Source organism: Aythya fuligula, chromosome 28, assembly GCF_009819795.1.
Source record: "Aythya fuligula isolate bAytFul2 chromosome 28, bAytFul2.pri, whole genome shotgun sequence".
NCBI classification, from domain to species: Eukaryota; Metazoa; Chordata; class Aves; order Anseriformes; family Anatidae; genus Aythya; species Aythya fuligula.
In genome coordinates, this window is record NC_045586.1 from 2,585,576 (window position 1) to 2,603,624 (window position 18,049).

The 18,049-nt window shown below is 65.4% G+C and overlaps 3 protein-coding genes across 3 annotated transcripts; 2 read left to right on the forward strand and 1 right to left on the reverse strand.

Annotated features, from left to right (window-relative positions):
- The first annotated feature begins 2,070 nt into the window (after nucleotides 1-2,070).
- Nucleotides 2,071-5,663, forward strand: VSIG8 (V-set and immunoglobulin domain containing 8). The gene is made up of 7 exons (XM_032204330.1): nucleotides 2,071-2,091; nucleotides 2,707-2,937; nucleotides 3,405-3,606; nucleotides 3,703-3,867; nucleotides 4,596-4,722; nucleotides 4,880-5,008; nucleotides 5,492-5,663. Exons 1-7 carry the CDS (start codon nucleotides 2,071-2,073, stop codon nucleotides 5,661-5,663), a joined length of 1,047 nt encoding a protein of 348 aa, XP_032060221.1.
- A 2,455-nt stretch (nucleotides 5,664-8,118) lies between these two features.
- CFAP126 (cilia and flagella associated protein 126) lies at nucleotides 8,119-10,043 on the forward strand. Its single transcript, XM_032204331.1, has 5 exons — nucleotides 8,119-8,145; nucleotides 8,489-8,551; nucleotides 8,760-8,840; nucleotides 9,172-9,348; nucleotides 10,035-10,043. The coding sequence occupies exons 1-5, from the start codon at nucleotides 8,119-8,121 to the stop codon at nucleotides 10,041-10,043; spliced, it is 357 nt and encodes a 118-aa protein (XP_032060222.1).
- A 999-nt stretch (nucleotides 10,044-11,042) lies between these two features.
- Nucleotides 11,043-17,800, reverse strand: SDHC (succinate dehydrogenase complex subunit C). The gene is made up of 6 exons (XM_032204332.1): nucleotides 17,781-17,800; nucleotides 15,388-15,444; nucleotides 15,029-15,130; nucleotides 14,381-14,442; nucleotides 13,129-13,292; nucleotides 11,043-11,874 (listed from the first exon to the last, which is right to left on the reverse strand). The coding sequence occupies exons 1-6, from the start codon at nucleotides 17,798-17,800 to the stop codon at nucleotides 11,770-11,772; spliced, it is 510 nt and encodes a 169-aa protein (XP_032060223.1). The 3' UTR covers nucleotides 11,043-11,769.
- Nucleotides 17,801-18,049: the final 249 nt, after the last annotated feature.

Here is an 18,049-nt window from a genome sequence, read left to right on the forward strand (position 1 = left end):
TGCAGGGCCATCCCGGTCACCACTGCTGCATCCGCCCTGGAAGTGGCACTGCCTCACCGAGGTGTCACCGCGAGGCCCTGTGGCAGTGGCCTTCTGCAGGGACAAAGAGACCGGAGCGTGATGCAAACATTTAAAAAAAAAAACAAACAACCAAAAAAAAAAAACATTTGGACAGGGACTGGCAGCTTCAGAGGGCTGGGATCCCATAGGAGTGGCTCTGATTAATTGTCCGAGCAGCTGAAAAAAATAAGGAGAGCTGGCACAGGCGAGACTGCCCAGGGCAGGGAGATGGCACGGGGCACCAGTGCCACCCCTTACCAGCACCGGGGCTGGGTAAAGAGGGAGCAGGAAGGGGCCGTGGCCTCTTCTTCTCCCTTCCCCATCTCCTCCAGCAGCCATGTCCCCTGGTGGGGACAGAGCCAGGCTGTGAGACCCTTTGGGGACAGCAGGGCAACCCCAGGACCTGGCCACCAAGCTCCCAGTTCCGTGGGGTTTTGGCACGGAGAGGACCCGCGGTGCTCAGCGCCAGACTCTCCTGCCCACGCCGCCGTCCCCGGTGGCCACCTCTGGCCGTGTCACTCCCGGTCATTGCCTCGGCCAAGGAGTCACAGCCTTGTTCTAGGCCAGGCTCAGCCCCAAGGGTTTCCAAGCCACCACGCCGAGGGGACCGTGACCACCGGCGGGGGCCAGCCGGGGTGGAGCAGGCTCCCCACCCTTCCTGCACGAGCGGGGCTCCGAGGAATGCGGGAGTCACCGGCTGGGGAGCCAGCGCCGCGCCGGCACCGAGCCCCGAGCCGGGTGAGCCACGGCCCCGTCACGGCGGGGACGGCCCCGGCAGTAAGGGGGGGGGGGGGGACGGGGACCCAACCCCTCGCCCCCTCGGTGTCGCCCCGGGCCTTGGCCGCGGCCCCCAAATCACAGACGCGGCACAGCACGTGCCCGCAATTCGCGGCGCGAGGCCGGCAAGGGTTAACTGGCAGCGGGGAGCCGGGTTTGGGGCCAGTAAATGGAGCAGCTCGTGGCCTCGGGGAGCGTTTGGGACCGGCTGGGAGGTGCTGCCGGGCCGGCTCGGGCAGTGGCGGGGTGGAAAGCACCGGCGGAGGCCGAGCTGTGCCGCGGGGCAGCGCTGGGCACTGACCGGAGCAGCCCCGCCAGGGGATGGGGACGTGGGTGCAGAATGGTCCCAACTTGGGGGCTCCCAAAGGGCTGAGCAGCCCCCGAGGGGCTTCTGCCACCTCCGGAGCATCCCAGTCCCCAGGTCCTGCGCCCAGTGCAGAGCAGCCCGGTCCCTGTCTCTGTTTCCTGCTCAAGAGCATCCCTGACCCCAGGTCCTTTGGCCACCTCCGAGCATCCCTGTCCCCAGTCCTCCATCCCCACTGCAGCGCGTCCCTGTCCCCAAATCCCCTGTCCTCCTGCAGCGCATTCTTGTCCCCAGCTCCTGTCCTCGGACCCCAGCAGCCTTCATCCCCGCTCTTCCTCCCCTCCAGCACCCCAAGTCGCCCCACTCGGTGCTGCACGTCCCCCACACAGAGCATGGCCTGGCCATGCTGTCCCCGTGCCCCAATGTCCCCATGTCCCCATGTCCCCATCTGCGGCCTGGGACACCGCATCCCCCCAGTGCCACCAGCACGGGCAGGGGTCTCGGTGGGCACCACGGTCCCTGCATGCCCGCGGCGTCCCCATGCCCGCTCACCGAGGGGGCAGGACTGGAGGAGGGATCTGCGGGAGCTTAAGCCCATGGTCAAACCACACCTTTAAGCTCCTGCAATTGCCCTGAGTCCTGCTCTAGCACCAAAAGCCTTTTGGGACCTGCGTGGGGCCAAGGCGGCATCGCCATGGAGTCGCGGTGCTCGGCCACGCTCCGGATGCTCCCGAAGGGTCCCGGGTGGATTTTTCCCACTGGCCACGCTCATCCCAGAGCCTCCCACCCCAAGGTGCCGGCCACCGTGGGTCTGCAGCCCCCAAACCCTGCCCGGCTCCTCCAAATGGGTGCCCTGGAGCATCGCGGTGCCCCCAGCCCCCCGCTGCTGCAGCCCCCAGCCCAATTCTGGCTGGATGGGAGCCCGTAGCATGGCAGCGCTTAATTACCAGGTAGGGAGTGGAGCAGGGCGGCATCGCTCACGCACAGCTTGGAGCCACTCAGTCATCCCAAAGGCATCCGCCCCACAGGGAGGAGCGCCCCGGCCCAGCATGTAAAAGCGGCCCCGCACGGCCGGGCTGCTTCGTCGCCTCGGAGCCTCCTCTGCTCCCTCTGCTCCTCCTCACCGCCCGGCACGGCTGCAGCGTCATGGCAGGGCACGGCGCCGGCCTGCTCCTGCTCCTGGGTCTCATGCCAGGTAGGCGCCGCCGCTCCCTGCGCTCCTGCGGAGATGCCACCCAGGATGGAGGGGAGGCTGCCTGGCCACGGGGCACCCAAGGGTGCCAGGGCAGGTGCACCCTGCAGGCAGCAAAGTGCCAGCATCAGGAGTCGGATGCGTCCTGACACCCTTTGGCCACGCCGTGTCCGAAGGCAGGCGGGTGGCACGGAGCCCACCGTGGCACTTTGTCCCCAAAGGCTGCCAGCACCCGTGGGTGCTCAGTCCCACCGGGACACCCAGCCCCCGTGGGTGTTAAAACCCCAGCAGATGGGTCCGTGCCTCCGTGGGTCGGGTGCTGCAGGGGTGCCGTGGGGTGCCGTGGGGTGCCGTGGGGTGCCGTGGGGTGCAGGAGCGCGGTGCCCAGGCGCTGCCCACCCGGTGCCACGGTGCCTTTCTCTCCCCAGCTCTCCTCCTGGCCGTAAGGATCAACAGCAAGGGCCGGGAGGTGCTGTACCTGGCCAAGGGCGACTCGGTGAAGCTGGGCTGCCCCTACGTCCTCGAGCCTGAAGACAACGGTCCCCAGGGCGTGGGGATCGAGTGGATCCAGATCACGCCCGAGCGGACCGGCCCAGAGAATGTGGTGAGTGACCCCCGGCCACGGAGGGCTCCAGCTCCGGGTGGGGCTGTTCGGCTGCTGCCCCCATCCCATGGGGGTGCGGAGGGCAGGAGGGATGGGGTGGGAGGGGAGGAGAAGGGATGGAGCTGGAGGGATGGAGCAGGAGAGATGGACAAAGCGAGATGGGATATGAAAGATGGAAAAAGATGGAGGGACGGAGCAGGCATTCAGGAAGAAGCAGGACATTTAGGGACAAGCAGGAAAGGCAGGGACAAGCAGGACATTCGGGGACAGGCAGGGCTGGCAGGGTCTGGCAGAGCAGGGGAGGACCAGGCAGGACAGGCAGGGCTGCAGCAGCATCGTGCGAGGAGCAGGCAGGGCAGGGCAGGAGCAGGCAGGGCAGGAGCAGGCAGCGCCGTTCCCTCCCCTTTTCTACCCCCTCGGGGGGTTCCCCCTGCCCGTCCTCACCTCTGCGTGTCCCCCCCCCCCAGTTCCTGTCCTACCACGACCACCACGTCAACTACGGCAGCGGCTCGGGGCTGCAGGACAGGGTGGCCTTCGTGCAGAACGACCCGGGGCAGCACGACGCCTCCATCCGCCTGGCCGACCTGCAGGTCTCCGACACCGGCACCTACCAGTGCCGGGTGAAGAAAAACACCGTGGCGGTGCACGAGGTCATCGTCACCGTGCAAGGTGAGCCCCCCGGACCCTTCCCCGACGGTGGCGGGAGCCCTGACCCCCCCGGTGCTCCCGGTGCTCCCGGCGGTGACGGTGTCCCTTGCCCCGCAGAGAAGCCGGCCACCCCGCAGTGTTGGACCGAGGGGGAGCTGATCGAGGGGAGCAGCATCCTGCTGCGGTGCTACAGCCGAGGGGGGGCCTCGCCGCTCGCCTACCAGTGGGCCAAGCTGGCCGACGGCTACGGCGGGGGCCGCCTGCCCCACGGGACCATCCAAGGTGGGTGCTGGGGGCTCTGAGTGGGGAGGGGGGGTCCTGGGTGGGTCGGGGAGGGGGTGTGTGGCTGGGGGTCTGCGTCCATGGGTGCTCATGGCTGTGTCTGTGTGCTCCCGTGTCTGTGTGCGCCCATGGCTGTGTGTTCCCGTGTCCGTGTGCATCCGTGTCCATCCATGTGCGTGTGCATCCGTGTCCATGTGCGTGTGCATCCATGGCTGCGTGCGCACCTGAGCACGGATGCTCGAGTTTGTGTGATCCCGTGTCCGTGTGCACGCATGTCCATGGGTGTCCATGCACATACGTGATTGTCTGGGTGCCCGTGTGCATGGGTGCCGTGTCCATGTGCGCCCATGTTCACCCCCATCCGTGTGCTCCCACACCCGTGTGTTCCAACACCCGTGTGCCCATGTCTGTGTGCTCCCATGTCCCCGTGGCTCCGTGTCCATGCGTGTCTGTGTCCTCAGGTGCCCACATCCATGTGCAGCCGTGTCCCTGTGTCCCTGTGTCCCCGTGTCCCTGTGCTCCCTGTCCCTGTGTGCCTGCGTCCGTGTGCACCCTGCCTGTATCTGGCTGCAGCCGTGCGCATGTCCACGTACACACATGTCTGCATGTGTCCGTGTCCGTGTGTACCCATGTCTGTGTGTGTCCCTGTGCACCCGTGTCCCCGTGCCCCATGTCCCCGTGTCCCCGTGTCCCTGCTCCCCCGCCCTGAGGTGCCATCTCCCCCGCAGGACGTGCTCCTGGCGACCTTCTGATCCGTAGCCTGTCCGAGGTGCACGCTGGCGTCTACCAGTGCCGCGTCACCAACCGCGTGGGCTACGCCGTGTGCCAGATCAACCTCGGCCTCTCACCAAGTAAGTGCCACCATGGGTGGGGGGGGGAAAAACACGGGCAGGGGGCTGCCGGGGGGGGCTGGTTCCATGCACCGGGGTGCCACCGGCGGTGCGGTGCCGTGGGGGCGGCCGGCGGGGAGGCCGGCGGTGACAGGCTGTGCTCCCGCGGCAGGAGGCGGAAGGCAGGCGGGGATCATCGTGGGCTCCATCCTGGGCTCCCTGCTGCTCCTCAGCCTGCTGGGGCTCCTCATCTGGGCCCTCATCTGCCGCTACCGCCGCAAGGAGTGCCAGCGGACCTGCAGCGACTGCAGGTGAGGGGGCGCGGGGACAAGGGTGGGCGCCAGCAGGGTCCCATGGGTGCCACTGGGAAGTGCTGGGGACTGCTGGGACCCATGGGTGCAGCTGGGGACCCGTGGGCATCGCTGGTGCCACCAGGCACCGATGGCCACCACGGGTCACCTGTGGGTGCCACCAGACACAGGGGGGGACTGAGGGGCACGGGTGGGTGCCAGCAGGCTCTGATGGGTGCCAGCGGGCACCGATGAGCACCAAAGGGTGCTTTTGGGTGGCACTGATGGCAGCCAGCAGGGTGCTGGGGGTGCTGCTGAGCATGGGGGGCACCAAGGGGTGCCACAAGCCCTGGCGAGCAGCAGCGGGTGCTGATGGGTGCTGATGGGTGCCAGTGGGTGCTGATGGGTGCCAGCGGGCGCTGCCGGGAACCTCTGGGCACCTTTGGGTGCTGATGGGTGCCCGGCGGGGGGGGGGGGGGTGCTCCCCTCTGCCACCATCCGCAGGAGCAGCACGGGGGGCACCATGACCCGCGCCTGCAACGTGTGCGCCCACCACAGCTACTCGCCCCACGGCATCAGCTACATGCAGTGCCAGCACGGCGACGGTGACGAGCGGGCGGCTGCCCTCATGTGCAACGACGGCATCCGGCACCAGGTCGCCTGCCCGGCTCTGTAACCACCCCCCCCAAACCCCCCCACCCCACGCCACCGGCCCCCCACGCGCCCCCGATTCGGCTCAATGTGTGTGTACCGGGGGGAGGGGAGGGGGAGAGCCCCCGCCAGCCCCGGCGCGGGGCTGCGCTGCCGGAGCTCGCCGCGGGGACCCCGGCTCCCGTCCCCCCCCCGTCCCGAAACAGCCACGACCTCCGAGCAAAAGTCGCCGTTTGGGTTCATCGTTCTCCTCTTGGGGTTGAATATTTTTTTGTTTTATTTCATTTTTTTTGGCCATTTTTTTTGTATCTCCCCCTCCCCAGCCCCAGCGATATTTATTTTGTGCCTGCTCGGTGCGGGGCAGCCACGCACCAGCTCCCCCCCCCCGCCCCCCAAAAAAAATCGCCTCTGGCCCGGCGCCGTGGGCGCCCCAGGATTGGCTTCAGCAATTTTGCCTTTATTCGAGACGAGACGCCGCTGTTGGCACCAGGATTTGAAGTTTTGGGGAAACGAACCAAAAAAAAAAAAAAAAAAAAAAAGGAAAGAAAGAAAGCCAGAAAGAAAAAAAAAAAAAAAAAAAAAAAGTTCAAAAGGGAAGCGTGAAAAGAAATAAACCAAAGTGAACCAAGTGCGGCCCCGTCGCGTTTTCCCGGGGGGGGGGTTATGGGGTGGTGGTGATTTTCCAGTGTGGGACCAGTGGCACGAGCTCATTATGGGATGGGAGGTGGGAAGCTGCCGTGGTTGGTGCCAGGGGACCTGGCACGGCGGTGGCAGCACCCGTCCCAGTGCCCCGGTGTGGCTGCTGCTGATGCAACCCCACAGCACCCATGGGTGCTCTCTGGGGTGCCCCACGCCGGGGTGGGGTGGGGCAGGGGACGGTGACAGCTCAGGGACAGCTTCGGACAGGGAGTGGGGTGGCCTCGGAGGGCCTGCAGCCGGGATGCCCCAACCCTAAACCCTGTAATCCTCACCTTAAACCCCAGCCTGCCCCTAAGGCTGCCCCCCCCCCGTGTAACATAACCCCTAACCCTAACCCTAACCCTGCCCTAACCCTAACCCTGCCCTAACCCTAACCCCAACCCCAACCCCAACCTCAACCCCAACCCCAACCCCAACCCCAACCCTAACCCTAACCCTGACATCCGGACCCTAACCATAACCCTAACCCTAACTGACACCCTGACCCTAACCCTAACCCTGAATCTAACCCCAATCCTGACTCTAACCCTAATCCTGTCCCAGGACTGGGGTTGGGACGGGATGGGACAGGATGGGAAAGGACGGGACAGGATGGGATGGGATGGGATGGGACGGGACGGGACGGGACGGGACGGGACGGGATGGGACAGGCTGGGACAGGACAGGACCAGAGGGGACAGACAGGACGGGACGGGACAGGACGGGACGTGCAGGTCAGACCGGCCCCACCGCGGTGTCATGGGGCAGGGGCAGAAAGTCCGGTCCCGGACAAAGGCCGGGGCAGGCAGCGGTGGCCATAAAAGCCCAGCGGAACAAAGGCGGCCGCGGCTGCTTCGTGGCCGGGCTGCCCACGGCGGTGGCCCCGTTCTGGAGGCCACCGGGTTCCTTGCATCACCCTCACCCAGTGCCGGTGCACCGAAGGCAGCCGGGTGGGCGCTGCGCCCGGCTCCGAGCCCCTCGGCCACAGCCGGGCCTGGGGGGGTCCCAGGGATCACGGGGGGACAGCCGTGGGCTCCACGTGGCACCGTGGTGCGGCACGGCACAGTATGGCACAGCACAGCACCGAATGGCACGGCATGGCACAGCATGGTATATGGCGTGGCACGGCGTGGCATGGTGTGGTAGAGCATGGCATGGCACAGCTTGGCGTGGTCCAGCCCCCCCTGGCCATTTACACCCCCCCCCAAGTCCCCAAGATCCAGCCCTGAGCTCCCCAAGGGGCTCCATGGCACCAGCACCCACAGCACCCATGGCACCCATGGCACCAGCACCCACCCCACCAGCACCCACAGCACCAGTACTATGGCACCAGCACCCACAGCACCCACAGCACCCATGGCACCCACTGCACCCACCACACCAGCACCCACCCCACCCACCCCCACAGCACCCACAGCACCCACCCCACAGCACCCATGGCACCCATAGCACCAGCATCCACCCCACTAGCACCCATAGCACCCACCCCACCAGCACCCACCCCACCAGCACCCATAGCACCCACCCCCACAGCACCCATGAGACCCATGGCACCCATGGCCCCCCCCCCCACCAGCACCCACCCCCCCCACCCCACAGCACCCCCAGCCCCCCCCACCCAGTGGCAGTGTCCCCAAGGGCAGTGCTGAGGCCCCGCCCCTCCCGCATTGGCCCCGCCCCCTGTGTCGATGGCCCCGCCCCCATCGGGTCTTGGTTCCCCGCGGCCGCCAGGGGGAGCGCGCGGCCCGGGGGGGGGGGGTGTTGGTCACGTGGTGGTTGCTAGGAGACGGCGGACGCGGCGCATGGCGGCCCGCTACGGGGCGGGGCAGGTGGGGGGGGAAAGGGGGGAAATTGGGGAAAAAACGGGGAAAAGGGGGGATAATGGGGGTAAAGGGGGGTAATGGGGGTAAAGGGAGGGTACCGGGGGGGTAATTGGGGTAAAGAGGGGGTAATAGGGGGTCAAGGGGAGGTAATCGGGGGGGAAAGGGGGGGAGAGGGGGGATAATGGGGGTAAAAGAGGGGTAATAGAGGGCCAAGGGGGGGTAATGAGGGTAAAGGGGGGGTAATAGGGGGTGAAAGGGGGTAACGGGGGGGGAAGGGGGGTAAAGGGGGGGTAATGGGGGGGTAACGGGGGGGTAACAGGGTCTCTCAGCGGCCCCGCTCCCCCCCCAGTACGAGGACGCCTTCAGCGCTGCCCGCCTGCAGAACTGGGAGGTGCCGCAGCCCGGCGGGCAGGTAACTGGGGGCACCGGGACCCCCCCCCGTACCCCCTCTCCACCCTCCCAACCCAACCCCGGCCTCTCCCGGGGGTACCGGGACCCCCCCCACCCCAACCCTGGCCAAAGGGGGCCCCCGCACCCCCCCCCATGGCCCCTCCCGGTGTCCCTGGTTCCCCTCCCGACCCCCCCAGCCCCACTAAAAACCCCCTGCCCGCTCCCCCCAGCGCCCCACTCCGCGGGACGGCTCCACGCAGATCCTGGTCAATGACCGCGGCCACCTCCTGCCCTCCGTGCCCCGCTCCCAGGTGAGTGCCGCAGCCTCTGCCCCCCCCGGGCACAGCACCCTGCACCCCCAAAGCCCCATCCCCATCCCATATCCCCATCCCATATCCCCATCCCCATCCCATATCCCCATCCCCATCCCATATCCCCATCCCATATCCCCATCCCCATCCCCATCCCCATCCCCATCCCATATCCCCATCCCCAACCCATCCCATCCCCATCCCATATCCCCTTCCCCATCCCATATCCCTATCCCCATCCCCATCCCCATCCCATATCCCCATCCCCATCCCCATCCCATCCCCATCCCCACCCCATCCCCTCCGTCCCCCCCCCGGTTTTCCCTTCCAGGCCTCCCCCTGGGGCTCATTTTTGGGGACGTGGGACATGCCTCCGAGGATTCCCCCCGCCAAGCTGAACCTCACGGCGCGCTCGGCCCACGCCGCCGCCCGCCTCACCGCCTGCCTCCGCGCCTCCGCCGCCCTCACCGGAGCCTGCAACGGGCTCCGGGCTGAGGTCACCGGCAAGGTGGGTGCCCCTCGGTATGGGGGGGCCTGGTCACCGGGTGACACACACCGGGACCCCTCATTCTGGGGGGCTGGGAGGGGGTTTTCCAGCCCAGGAGCTAGTTTTGGGGGGGTTTTGTGCAGTCTGGGTGGGGAGGGAGGTGGGAGCAGGGATGGAGATGTAGGGGGGGGACCCCTCTGCTCCCGTGGGGTGCCCCCCACCCGGTGCCACCACCTCCCCTCGCTCCCCGTGGGGGCTCCCCGTGTCCCCCCAAAACCAGGCTGGTGGCGGTGCCAGCAGGAGGAGCTCCCAGCCCGGAGAAAACCCCAGAGCAGCGGGGCTGCTGCCGAGCTGCTCCCACAGCCCCCCCTTTTCCAGCAGCTGCAGCACCCCAAAACCCTCTGCTCCTCCCTCTGCTCCCCTCACCCCTCTCCGCCGCCCCAAATCCTTGTAAACGTAACCCAAATCCCCCTCACGCAGCCCCAAGAGCCTTGGCCGGACGAAGGGGCCTCCAAGGAGCCCTCAAGGACCGGCCGGGGGTCCAGTGGGGGTCCCCGGAGCTCCCCCCAACCCAGCCTGGGGGATCCCGGGGGTGTTGCTGCACCCCAAACCCCAGCCTCGGTCGCTGCGAGGGAGGCCACGCCGCAGGGAAAGGGATTGGGATCGCCAAACCGGGGGATTTGAGCTCCTCAGCCCCAATCCTGCAGCTCCCGTGAGCCCAGCAGAGATCCAAAAAGCCCCCGGGGGGGGGCAGGAGAGCGCTTCAGAGAGCACCGAGCGAGGCCGGTGCCGAGCGGTTGTGTTTTGACAGCAAGTGCAAAAATAGAGGTTTAAAAAAAAAACACCATAAAACTCCCACTGTTTGGTTTCGGGGGCCGTGCCCCCCCCGTGCTGTGTCTCTGCTCAGCCCCTTTATCGGCGCCTCAGCCCTTGGTGTTCCACCTGCTCGGCACCACAAACCCCATTACCCTCGGGTTTCACCCAGTGCCCACCAGCAGGGAACTGGGGGCAGCGGGGACGGATCCTGCGCCGCTGGCAGGAGGGAAATAAATTTGTGAAGCTTGGCCCAGAGGCACGGCAAGGGCTGAGCTTCGTTAGCAGCTGGCTCACCAACAGCTCATCAGCGAGCACAAGTGGCCGCAAAATCAAAGCCGCTCCAGCGACTGCAGGAAGGAATTGGTTGAAAGCTAAAACGCAGCCGTTTTCACCCAGAAAATCGCTCCTGCTGGGGCAGGGAGCTGCGCCGAGAGCGATGTGGCAGTGACAGCAGAGCTTTCTCAGCTGCTCCTCGGCTGCCTCCTGCTAATTAAGGGGTGCTGGCTCCTTATCAGCGCAGATGTTCCCCGTGAATTCGGTGTCTGGCTGGGTGCTGCGCACGGGAAGGGGGCCGAGACCCTCGCTGGGACAGAAAACGGGGCAGAGCTCCCTGCTGCGCCGTCCTCTTTTAAGGCAAACCTTGAAAAGGGGCAGATCGGAGCAAAAAAAAACATGTTCTGCACGCGGGTGTCCCAAACGGACACGGCCCCAGGTAGGAAATTCCTTCCTGCTGGGCTGGCAGCCGGCCGCACCGCAACCCCTCAGCCAAACTCCAAAGTTCAGGCGCTGCACCTGGCTCGGCAAACACAGCCAAGGGCTTGTTTTTTCCATCCCGGCTCCTCTGGAGCCTCGGAGCAATCCCCCCCCTGCTCATCTGACTCCTCAGTGCAGAGCCCGTGCAAAGGATCAAGGCTGCTTTATTGCAAGGTGGGCGAGGAAGAAGCGCTGAGCCCACGGCCGCCAGCGACACGCCGGGAAAATCAGAGCCCTGCTGGGCGCGCCGCTGAAGGAGCAACTTCCCCAGGGGAAAACTGGACGTGGCAGGGGCTCCGGAGCCCCAAATCTGGCTGGATTGGGACAATTTCAACGGCAAGGAGTTGGGACGGTGGCAGCCGGGCAGCGCGGGGTGCCGGCGTTGGCAGCGGTGCCCGCTCTCCCTCCCCTGGCACGGGGCTGCCCTCAATGCGGCCGGTTGTCCTGCGCCGAGCCTACATGCGGGCCGCCGGCCTCCCCGAGCCCACTCGGAGCCGCAGGGACACAGATCCCGCATTGTCCCCAGCTCGGGGACAGGGCAGAGAAAAGAAACGCCCTGGAGTTTGCTCGGGTGAAGTCGGGCAGCTCTCAGGAGCGCGACGCCGCGGCCCCGAGCCCCCTCCTCCTGTCCTGTGTCCCCCCCCCACCCCGTCACAACGAGGCAGGCGGCTGGGCGCAGCGCTTGGTTTGGGCTAAGGAAAAGCAACTCTGATCATCCATCCGCGAGATTCGTGAGCAGGGGAAGCCCCCCCCGCCCCCAAAAGGCTTCTAGTTCTGTCCCCCCTCCCCGCCTCCCTCTCCTCGTGCATCCCCCGGTGGGCCAGGACGGAACAAAGCTTCCAAAAAACGGGAGGCGTCGAGCAGGAGGAGCCTTCACAGGGCCGCGAGGCCCGCTGAGGAGAGCAGGGTCAAGATCAGGACCAGCACCCCGGACTGCTGCACCTGGCTGAGCTTGAAGCCCTTCCCCAGGTCCCACGCCTGCGGGGAGAGAAGAAACAGAGCAGAGTTAAGGCACGGGGACATGGACAGACCCAGGAGAGGCACCGCCCTGGTAAAAACTAGCAAAACCACCCCAAAAAACTGCCTGGAGATGATGGGCGATGAACAGGCACAAGCAGCCGTCACTGCCAGGAACCGGGCAGGGGTCTCCGGGCTGTGCCAGATGAAACTGATCCCTCCCCAAATCCCCCCAACCAGCAGCAAAGCTGCCCAGGAGCTGTCCCTAATCCCCCCCAGCTGCAGCACGCCAGCTTTGCTCCAGAAGCAGCAGCTGCTCCCTGCTCGGTGCTCTGCTGCTGACAGAAATAGGTTACGGAGCACAGCGCAGAGCCGAGCAGGGGGGAGCCACCCTCAGCCCCCCACGAGCACCTCTGGGAGACCCCAAAAGGCCCCCCGGAGCTGGCAGCCCCCAGGTGCTGCAGGCAGGTTCCCATCTCCCACCAGATTTTGGCTGCTGTGTGGCTGAGCAGAGCCGTGGAGCCGCCAGCCCGACCCCGCTCCCTGTTTATTCCCGAGCTCAGCAGGGGGCTAACGCTGCTGGGCTCGTTCCCTGCTGCTTTAATTGGCAGCCTCATTTAATTGTGCTGTCAGGGGCCTCAGCACGCCTTCAGCTCACGACGCTCCGAGCCCGGAGCTGCTCACGACCGCTCCGTTTGCAGGAGGCTCGCGTCCCGCTCCGGGTCAGCCGCTCTGGCAATTTGCTCCCCTAAAACCAGAGCGAGTCGGAGCTGCAGAAACCCAGGATTGTGCAGAAACAGAAACCCAGGATTGTGCAGAAACACAAAGCAGCACGTCTGCTGCTCTTCCCAGCAAGGAACCCTCGGCTCTGCAGCTCCCTCTCCTTCATCAAACACAGGAGGCTCGGCTGAGCGGTTCCACTGCAGCCCGGGGCAGACACCACGGGTTACTTTCCGTCACCAGCCCTCTGTGTTGTGTCTTCTGGGCTCGTTAAATAGCTCGGCGTTATTTAGGAGCAGGAGGAGGGGGAGGATAATGAGCAAAGGGGTGGGGGCGCTTCTGCCCGCACGGCCCCGCGGAGCAGGGGATGCTGCAGCTGGCTGCGCCGCCCCGTGAAGCATCAGCGTGGCGCTGCTCTTTGCGATTTAAATGGACCCCAAAATAGCTCAGAGGTGATTAATTCTCGTTCCCAAGGGCACCTTTCCCAGCCTGCGCGCCCGGAGCTCCTGCAGCAGCAGCAGCTTCCCCTCCCTCAGCCCCCGGGAGCCCGCTCACCAGGTGCCGGATCCCGTTCCAGGTGTGGTAGGAGAGGGGGAAAGCCAGGGCGAATTTCGCGGAGTAGATGAGAGCAGGGCCCAGGCTGAGCGACTTCACCACGGCCAGGTAGTGGGGAAACTGCTCCGGGAGCAGCAGGGCAGCCAGGCTGAAGAGGGAGACGCCTGCAGGAGACAAAGCCCACGGGTGAGCCAGTGAGCCCTCAGACAGAGCCAGGCACGCAGCAAAAACCTTGGTGGAACCCCAAGACCCCAAAAGAGGAGCCCCAGGCCCAGGAGCTGTGCTCGGGAGTGGCTCTGCACCCATTTTTTCCCTACACTTAAGAGCAGCTCCAGCCAAATCTGCCCGGCCACAAACCCCACACAGCAAGGGATGCTCCTGCTGGTCACACACGACCTTGGCGTCCCTGATTTGGGGACAGGGCCTGAACCAAACCATCAGCACGAGGCGGGGGGCAGGAGGGGCAGATACTGAGCAGACAGCGTGCTGCGAGGGGCCGTGCTGGCTGCAGGACCCGCAGTGCCTCCCCCTCCTCATTTCCAGGCCAGGAGGGTTTGCTGCAGGTGCTGCAGCGATCGCAGCGAGCTCAATAGCTGCTGATTGCAGCGCCGCTCGGCTGAGGCCGGCGCGAGGCAAGCAGCTGCTTCCCTCCTCAGGAAGGCAGCCCTCCCGTAATTACAGCCCTCGAGAGAGGAGCTGAAAGCTTCCCCCTCCTCAGCAGAAAGCGATTCTCCTCCGTGCTCCATCGGCGCGGAAAGCGATGGCTTCCCACCCCGGCAGGGGCTGACAAAAGGCCCCTTTGTGCGGCACCAGAAAGGGCAGCAGCAGCTCGGGCTGCTGCCAGGGACTTGTGCCACGGGGCCAGGCACGTCCCCAGCTCCCGGGGACAAAACCCCAAACCCTGAGCCACGGATGGAGGCTTCAGCACCCAAACGCGTCCCTGAAGGTGCTGAAGAGAGGGGCTGAGATCTGGAGCGGCTTTTGCAGCCTGGGGGAGCTCGGGAAGGAAAATCAGGGATGGGGGCACCCAGGTCACAACGCCACGAAGGCTCTGAGGGATTTTAAACACCGGGGAGCATCGGGGCTGCAGGCAGCGCAGCACGAAGACATCCAGGCAGGGATAAACGGGGAGAAAACCCGCTGCTGGAGCCAGAGATGGAACCGGAGACGAGGGGGAGAAAGCCACAGCACGACTCCCAAAAACCCAGAGGGATCTGCCCTCGTGCTGGGGGCGGGTCGGGGACGCACACACCTAAGCTGAGCGCGACGCCGGTGCCGCGGTGGGTGATGGACATCGCCATGGGCAGGGACCACCTGCAAAAAAAAGAAACAAATCCAGCTCATCAGCAGAACGGGGCAGCAGGGGGGCGAGAGGAGCAGGGAGGAAGCGGGGCCTGCCCGTTCCTAGAGAGCTCGGGGCGGCCGGGCAGGCGGGCCTGCACTCGGAGCTATTCCAGGAATCCGGGCCCCAGCGAGAGGGGGGAGCCGGGGGAATTTGCAGAGGCAGCTTGGGAATGGCAAAGGGCGCTGGCACGGCCTGGGGAAGGGCTCGAGGAGAGCTCCAAGGGGGTGGAACAGGAGGATGAGAAGGGTTTTGGGGACAGCAGGGCATGGGGTGGGCACCCAGACCTAGAGCTAAGCGAGGGAATGTGGAAAAGTGACAGAAGCAGCCCCAAAAAAAACATCCTCCCCCCAGCGAGGGAGAGGCACGGCTATGGGAGGGAGAGAAAACCCATCTTCAGTGCCTCATGTGAATAAAATTGAGTTTTAACAACCCCGCGGGGTACCTGGGGGTGTGCTGCCCCCCCCAGCTCGCCTGAAGTGCCAGAGGAAACGCACGCAGGGGCCGGGGCTGCCCCCAAAATCAGAGCCCGGGGGTGTCCCCGCGCGTGGCCCTTACTTGTAGATGGTGACGTGAGGGGACAGGGGCCGGCTGGACTTGGTGTTCTTCTCCCAGAAGCGAGCCATCTCCTCCTTGGCCGTCGTGGCCATCGGGACAACGCTGCGAAGAGAAGAGGGGACAGGCGGTGAGGGGGGGGACCCAACAGCAGGGGGGCACCCCCACCCTTTATTTACCCCCCTAAAGAGGCCGCCTGCTGCTGGTGTGATGTGCTAAATGCCCGACCACCACACAGCAGGGATCGGGCAGTTATTAAGAGGATAGAAAACACACGTGCCCCCGCGCTTCAGCCACGATCCCTCGGAGCAGAATTTAATCCCATTACCCCCCCGGCCCCCCCGTTAAGCCCTCGCACTCACTGTCGCACGGGGAAGCCGGGGCCGAGCCGAGCCAGCAGGCACCGCTGCCCGACGCACCTGTAGGAGAAGAGGGGAGGGTTTGTGAGAGCCCAAATAACGCCTGGGAATGGCAGCAATGTGGGGCTGGGGAGGGAATTCACCACTTTGGGGGGTTTGTGCCTTAAAATCAGCCCCAAGGCGCGAGATCTGGGCTGTTCCTCAACCTCTGAGCCCTTACCCTGAGCCCTCACAACCTCTGAGCTCTCACTCTGAGCTCTCAGAGCCTCCAGACCCTGCCCGCGGGTTCGTTCTTTATGATACCCTGTAATTAGCCTCAGGGTAATTAGCCTCACCAGCTCATTTGTCCGCCCTGATCTCAGCCCGGCGCTCGCTCTCCCTCCAGCAATCAGCAGGGCGGGGGGGGGGCACACGGCCCTGGAAACCCACCCGGGGGGCTCCATGGAAGGCCCACTCGAGGCCCTTAATTAACCTCCCAGCTTAATTAATTAATTAATCTCCCTGGTTAATTAATTAATTAAATAACCTCCCAGGCCACAGCAGCATCTCGCAGTGCTTCGTTAGCAGCCAGGGGTTAACGAAGCTCCCGGGGACGGGGCTGGGAGAACAGCTGGGGGCAGCTCCCGGCCAGGAGGGAGCAGAAAACAAAGGCCGGGCCCAGTCCTGGGAAAACCCAAATCCCACGAGTTTTTGTTGCAGGAACGGCCTTGGTACGGCCCCACACCGTTTCCTGCTGAAAACCTTCCTGGGCACAGCCCCGAGTTCATCGAACCCCCCCCCAAAACCTCACTGCAGGGGGAGGAAGCGGTGGCAGCCGAGCGGATCCGAGCCCCCCCCCAGCCCCTCATCACCCCCAGGGGACCCCTGGAAATTAAAAAAAAAAAAAAAAAAAAAAACAAAAAAAACTCAGAAAGCTCCAGGAGCCCCCCCGGCTGCTCCCCGGGGCAGGCAGGGCGCGGGTTTGTAGCAAACTGGGGCTGTTTCTCCCCAAAATCCCACCACCACCTCCCCGCACAGCTCAGCCAGGCCAGGGGGGAGCAGCCCCGAGCCCCTCCCCGCTCCCAGGGAGGGAGAGGAGGTGACTAATTAATCCGTGCCCGCAGGCTATTAATTATTCAGGCGCTTCTCACGCCCTCTGTGGCCTCAGGAGCTGCTCAGCGCCGCGGTGCTGGCGGAGCTCAGGCCCCAGACCACAACACCCCCGTCCCCTCCCAGCCCCATGCCCCCCCAGGAGCTCCCCATCCCCTCGGCACCATTTCCATGTGTTTTTTTGTTTGTTTGTTTGTTTGTTTTTTAAGATTTGAAGCCTCCTTTCTTTCTAGATCGCTGAGAAACGCGCGTTTCCCTAAAAAAAATAAACCCACAAGCCCTCAAGCGGCCACCCACAGACCTGAGGTCGCCCACACTGGCAGGAGGGGACGGGAGGGGACACCGGGAGCCATCGGGGACCCCAAAATTTCAGGGTTTTCTCCCTCACAACCTCAGCTCTTGAGGAGCAGCAGCTCCGCGCCACATCAGCAAAAGCTGTCAGGATTTCTCCATAAAAATCGCTCGGATTTTGCCACAAAAGAGGCAAACGGGAGGTGATCAAAGATGCTTTTTTCGGCTGCCGGGCAGACGCAGGCAGCAGGGGAAGGCTTCAAAGCCAGGAGCTGCTTTGGCCTCGTGTCCCGAGCCCGGGCTGTGATCACGCCGGGGAGCTCTGATTTTCAGCAATCCGCCCCAAAAAAGCTTCCCCTAAAAGCCCAACGGCCACAAAGAGCCCACATTACAGGGACAAAACGCCCCAAATCCCGCTCCAAAGGTGCCACCACGGAGCCAAACGTCCACAAAAGGCAGCAAAAATAAAACTTTAAAGGAGCGAAGGCGAAGAGGAGCAGAACGGCGTCAGCAAAGCCTTTTCTGCAGCAAAACCCGCCGATTTTACCAATTTTACCAATATTTGGGTTTGTCTCGGCCAGGCAAACCCTGGCCCCAAGCTCCCTGCCCGCAGACCCCTGCCCCGTTTCCCACCGCTTCCCAGTGCCTGCGTCCCACTGGTCCCAGTTCCGCCCCCCCCCCTCCAACCCCCCCCCAAAGGCTGTCACGGCCCCGGTACCGGCAGACGTGGGGGGGGGCACGGAGCCAGCACCCGGTGCCCCCCCCACTCCACGAGGGGCTTCCAAGCGCTCCCGGGGCTCCGTGTCCCCGTCCCCCACCCCGGGCACCCCCCCTCGGGTACCGGAGCCCCCCCCCCCGGTGCCGCCTCTCAGCCCCCGCCCGCACCGGGCTGGGACCAGGCCCGGGGCCAGCCCTTAACGGGCACGGAGGTGGTTGGGGGGGGGGGCATGAGGGCACCGGGGGGCTCTGGGGGGACACCGGGGGGGGCCTGGGGGGGTCCGGGGGGCGGGAGTCACCTCAACGCCAGCGCCGCCATCTTGAAGCGTCCGCAAAGCGGAAGCGGCGGTGACGCACTTCCGCCCCCCTCCCGGTGCCCCCCCCCCCTCCCGTTCCCCCCCCCCCCCGTCCCCCCCCCCCGGTGTTCCCGGGGCTGGGCCCGGTCCCGGCGGTGCCCCCCCGGGCACCCAAAGTCCCACAAAGCGCTGTTCTCGCCCCAAAATGGAGCCCTGATGGAGCGGGGGGGGGGGTCCCCGGGGGGCACGGGGCCGGGGGGGACACGGGGGGG